At 44.0% G+C, this 6,000-nt stretch overlaps 1 protein-coding gene across 1 annotated transcript in view; it reads left to right on the top strand.

Annotated features, from left to right (window-relative positions):
- The first annotated feature begins 307 nt into the window (after window positions 1-307).
- BMP3 (bone morphogenetic protein 3) overlaps window positions 308-6,000 on the top strand; it is a 28,392-nt gene continuing 22,699 nt past the window's right edge. Inside the window, exon 1 of the mRNA XM_024212497.3 lies at window positions 308-629. Coding sequence (XP_024068265.2) covers window positions 308-629 — 322 coding nt within the window. The remainder of the gene's footprint in view (window positions 630-6,000) is intronic.

Below are 6,000 nucleotides of genomic sequence, written 5' to 3'. Positions count from 1 at the left end.
CCGCAAAAAAACCCACCCGCACAGAGGCACCCCCGAGCTCACTGCAAGCGCCAGGACAGGCGGCGAGGGGGGGTTGCTGCTGTCCTTATATTTTTGCATGCAGGCAGTTTGGGGTTAAAGCCTCCTGTCTGCAGGATCCCGGGGCTTGCAGCGCCCAGCAACAGCCCCGCTGCAGAGCGCGACTCCCCCCCCGCGGACTGGTCCCCGCTGTCTCTGGCTGGGGCGGGGGGTGAAGCAGCCGCCGCTGGGCTGGTTTGCTGGCGATCCGCTCCCTGGGGTGGGCTCGCTGCACGCCCGGCTGGCCAGGATGGCTGGGTCGCCTCGCTCGCTGCTGTGCCTCTGCCTCGGCTGGAGCTGCCTGTGCCTGGCGCTGGGGGACCTGCTGCGAGCGCACCTCGTGGGGCTCCGGAGGAAGGCTGCCCTGGGAGGAGTCACGGGCGGCCGAGCCCGGGCGGCAGGTGACCCTGGCCCCGCACCGCAGCAGCTGCCGCCGGGCGACAAGGTCTCGGAACACATGCTCCGGCTCTACGACAAGTACAGCGGCGCCCGGCGCCAGGAGCTCCCCGGCCTCCACCCGCTGCACCTCCGGGAGGGCAACACGGTCCGCAGCTTCCGAGCCCTGCCAGCGGGTGAGTACGGCCCCTGACCCTCTGGCTCCTCTCCGCCCGCTCAGCTGCCACCTGGCCGGTCAGCTGCTGCCCCCAACCCGCCCCGCAGCCTTGGCTTCCTCCCACCCCCCGAGCCCAGGTAGCTGTTTGGAGCTCAGGGTGAGTCTCTCGAAATTGTGTCTCCTCAGGGCTGTCAAAAGCAGGGGCAATGGATGCGGGAAACAGACACAGACACACACCCATCTGAAATGTCAGGAGCTCTGAGTAAGCTCCAGTCTCTCCCAACAGAAGTTGGTCCAATAAAAGACAGCACCTCACCCGCTTGGAAAGCCCTCCTCACAAGAGGCAGAAACTTCTAACGCTGCCTTAATGTGACCCCCCCAAATGTGACATCCTCCCCCAAACCTGGGAGCCTCCCTCCCACTGAGGCTTGGTAGATCTATATCTGCTGTGTGGTTGTGACTACTTGTGGAGGGTGGGAGGAGAGAGGTGAAGGCTGTTTGTGTATCTGACTGCACTGTCAGTGAAAATGCAACTGACACTTCATGCAAAGGGGCTGGGGGAAATGTAACAGGCTTTGCACTGGGTATGAGCATGGGGAGAAGCTTGCAGGTCTGCAAAGTGAGAATAACAAAAGCAGAGAAACTCCATCTGGAAACAGTTTACCTATAGTCCGAGATTCCTTTTTCTTTGGGGAGTTTGGTGTGTGTATTTTGCAGGGCTGGCTGTGCAATACCTGTGCCAGAGACCTTCTAGTACGTTAGCTATAATCCTTGTGTGATATGTTCTTATAATAATCGCTGGATCCTACCTGAGTTTAGAGATGGGTGCTCCTTTTTCAGGAGATGCAGAGGTTAATCCAGCTCTGTGTCAACACAGCACAAAATAAACTCTGTTTAGTAACGCATTTGCATATAAAACCAAATATATATAATGTCAACTTGATAACACTTGTATCCAGTTCGAGTTAAGGAACTGTCTAGTAACGTTAATAAATGATCTTGCACTGTAGAAGTCGATAGGAGTTTGGCCAGTGACCTTAATGGGGACTGGATCAGGTCCATAATTTTTAAGGTGCTGATAATGTTCTTGGTCTGTCTGAAACCACTGTGAAGAGATTTCCCCAAAGCTCTGACATGCACAGCTCCTGAAAAATCCATTCATCAGTGAAAGCCTTAGGATGACAATATAAATACACTCTGGAGCTTTAATGGCCAAATGGCATTTACAGTTAATATCCCACTTAGTCTTTTCAATGCAAAAATCACCTCTTTCTAGCTGCCCTGACTTACAGCGTCAAATCAAACTGAAGTTGCACGTTTCAGTTGTTGAAAGCATTAGGATTACCTGTGAGCATTTGGCCACTGCAAACTGCAAGATGTTTCTGTGGTATACAGGATTTACGGTTCAAGAAAGCAGCTCACTGAAAATGAGCCTGCTCTGGAGAATGAAATAGGCATGCGCATCAGGCCTGGCGGGGAGGAGGGGGTTAACTTTAGCATGTGCATGAGTCTTTGCAGAATCGGGGCCCTAGAGTACATCATGTTTAGACTGACAAGGAACTCCAGGGACTGGAACTTGAAAGTGAAAGTAACAAACAAGTAGTGCTCCCTACACATATGCCAATATGTCTTCTGATGTAATGCATACGCTGCATCATATAGATGGTTTAATTAGTGTTTTAACTATTTTGTTCTAACTATATACGTTTATGTTGCTAATGCTTCTGTCCCTCTGGTAGCTGAGTTCCATGTGTGATACAGTACAACCCTGATTAATCAAATATCATAGGGATTTTGGATAATCAAGGATTTGTATAATTGAGGGGATTTTTGGTGTAATTAACAGGCAGTAGGGGACATGACTCTCTTTTGGATAACAGGAAATTGCAGATAGTTGAAGTTTAGATAAGTTGTACTGTATATCTCCTATTAAGGGTTATCCCTATAGCTGTTCTCTAACTCCCGTTGAACTCAAGGAGTGTTTTGCGTATATAATAGGACTGTAAAGTGGCTTTGGGCGCGCTCAGGCAGCTAGATATAGAAATATAATTACTTAAAGTTGGTTGCAGCAAAGGTCTATTTGGTGACAAATACAGGAAGAGGAAGATGGTTTTACTTTAAGTACAGTCGTGCATACAGAATAATTTACCCCTCAGGAGCTCTGTTAAGTGGAGTTTATGTCTTTTGGCATAATTGGGGTTTCGGCTTTAAACGGAAATGCACCAGTAAACCTATCAATGTTGAAAGTCGCTTCTTACTCGGGAATATCTATCTAAGGGGGGGGGGGGAAATCTACAGTGCCTATTTTGACACTATTTGTTGGCTTCATGTCCTTTGCAGTTAGTTTCTGGCTATGACGTAGCACATTGTTGATGGGCTAGTTGTTTTTTTTATTCCTATCTTTAAAGAAAAAATAAAAGCTTGAAAAATTGCACATCTTTGTTGTTATGAAATTAAGTCAATAGCTAAATTTTTCCAAAGCACATTGATGGGACTCAGGCTCTGAAGTCACGTAGATGCTTTTGGAAATTGTATCCTGTTTGCCCAAGCATGTATGTACATTGGCAATCCACCAAGACTATGTACCAAAAGAAGCAAGCGTTAACAGCAAAAGGGAAAAAGTAGAATCTGTTCCTGATTGTTTAGCTATCTGGTCATTTCAAGAGCTTTTAATATGTAGGGGTCAAAAATAAATGCTGGAAACCTGAAATGTAGTGTTGTGATTCCAAACTATTGTATTCCATTAAGCTTCTCCATTCCTGCAATATGTGCCTTGATATAGACGCATTATAAAGCCTCATTTACTAATCATATATTTTTCATGACACTAACTGATCGACCCTGCAGTCGTTTCACATGCAAAAGTCCCAATGAAATCATTGTCTGGGACTTCACAACCGCCTAAGAGAAGTAGTTCCCCAACTCCCGCTGAAATCCAGTGAGCTGGGTGCCGAGCTCCCTGAGGCTTCTTTGAAAATCCCAGCCTTTGATTCTTTAAAGGCTACAATATGTATTGGTTGTTAAGGACCTGATTGTGCATACACTGGGCAAACTACTGTGAGTAGCCAAATTCCTCTGGAAGCAAGAGACTTCAGGCCCAATCCTGAAAACATTCACTACTTATTTATTACTGTGAGTTGTTCTGTCCAGGACAACCCATAATAAGTGTTTGCAGGGTCAAACCCTAAATCTGTTGGTGTCAGAGCCTGAGGTATGTAAAGATTTCCTTACACTGTTCCAATTAAGCTGCTCCCATACGGTTTTAGTTCTGAGGGACAGGGAATACCTACTTTAAATCCTGCCTGTCCTATCTTTTTAAAAGCCTGGTCTCTTTCCTAACATTAGTCTTCATATGCCGAAGGCTGCAGCCTTCTAAATGTTTCCTGTTGATGCACATGGCCTGATTCTGAAATAGACTGAAAAAGGGAATGATACAATCCAGGCTGAGTGGTATTTGCTCCTTTAAACACACCTGATTAAAGGTATTTATTGTTCTAAACCTAGAAGGCCTTTGGTTGAAATCCCATCTCTGCGGTCTTTCTGATTATATTTATACTGTTACTTGACTGTGGGTGGCAGCAGTCCTATGAACACACTGTTCACTAACCCCTTTCCTCCTCCCCCAATACTTTCACAGTTCAAGTGCCAAAGCAATAAATTTGAAGTGGTTATAAGTTTTCTGACACTTTTATAAGTATTTATGCAAAATATTTAACCAGTTAGGTGTTGTCTTCCCTTTCCCTTAGGATACAGCAGCTCATTTGTAAGGTTATTGATGGCAGAAACTTGCAGTTCTATAAAACCTTAGATCAAATGATGGGGGGGGGGGGGGGGGGGGGGGGGGGGGGGAATCTTATATTTACTGAAGGTTAAAAGTAGTTAATATTTGGCTTATAACGCAATAGAATTAGGACACTGACAGTATTTCCTTTTTGAGCTGTTTTGTTTCCAGATTCTGCCCTCAGCTTGTTAAGACATTCTCCGTGTAAATTTCAACTCTCCCTCTCTTCCCATCCCCACCCCTGCTCTTGTTCATATGACAGTATAAACCTCATTGCCACTGTTCCCTGAATAATTTAGGATGTTGTCCCTAACTGATAAGGGACCGATCTTATACGCATGAGACCAGTAAAGCTCCCATGGAAATCAGTGCAGAGTTGCCTGTGTCAGTAATGAGGATGGAATGGGGGTCCTTAAGAGGACCAGAGCAAGAGTTCAGAAAAAGAAATTTCCACTGATCTAATTTATAGTGTAACTGAGAAAGGAGGTAGATTAATTTTTCTGAAAATACAATGATCAGAAATAGCAAATGAGAAGTGAAAAGACATATGGAAGTTCTTGAAAGCTTGCTGTCCACAACACTTTACTTACATTAAGAACTTTTGGCTACTATACAATATTGATAACGTGGCATAAAGGAAAGTTCTTTGCTAGATTTCCAACTAACCCAGCTGGCAAACATTCTGAACTTTATAAAGATAACGTATGTAGTCTAATGAGTCCAAAAATTGGGTTCCATCACTTGAAATCCTACCAATCTTTTAGCCAAACAAAAGAAAGGGCATCACTTTTTAATGCTGTAATCTTACAAAGTGACAAGGGCAGTTGAAAATATGGATGAAAAAATTAGTAATGAAAACAAGCTTCATGATTATTGTAAAATTAAAACTTTGCCCACTATGGATGGAGTTTTCAGAAGTACCTAAGAAAGTTAGGATTGAAAAGTCCACCCTAAGCTGAACTGAAATCCTTTGCTTACAGGGGATAATCTTGCAGTGGCAGAGAAATGGGCTGAATTACGTAGTTGTTTTTCATTTCTGATTTTGATGTTTCTTCACATGTTCTTTTTCATTTAGGCAAATAAAAATAATTTTTAAAAATACGGTTAAATAAATTTAAAAGATAATTGTTGGATTTTTACATCAGTCAGTAAGAACCTTAGAAGTCCCTCACCAAGTAAAAACAATGAACTAACTTAAATATATGTGAGAATATACATCACATATGATACGTCAAATTGTGTTCTGGCACAATTTCCTCTCGCTGACTTGAATGGAGTTACTCTTGATTCTTCCTGTGTATGAGGCTGATCCTGTATAGGATTCAATGGATGTTCAGCCATTGATTTCAATGAGAGCAGGATCAGACCTTAAAACTCGAGAGCAGTCAGAAACATATAATAGTGAGATATTCATGGGATAAAATCTGCAGTCCTTGCTCGGATAAAACTCCTCATTTGTTTCAAAGACAAATTTTGCTAGAGTAAGGCAGAGAATAAGGCTTATAGTTCTTTGTCTCAGAACGTCCCAAGAGTGAGTTATTCTACATACCACATGAGCTAGAAGATTTAAGCATAAAAAGGGGTAGATTAAGAACAGTACTTCAGCTAT

This window comes from Terrapene carolina, unplaced genomic scaffold, assembly GCF_002925995.2.
Source record: "Terrapene carolina triunguis isolate 2854851 unplaced genomic scaffold, T_m_triunguis-2.0 Scaffold136, whole genome shotgun sequence".
Lineage (NCBI taxonomy): Eukaryota > Metazoa > Chordata > Testudines > Emydidae > Terrapene > Terrapene triunguis.
Note: the sequence above shows the minus strand (reverse complement) of the source record. Positions and strands in the feature narration are given on the sequence as shown.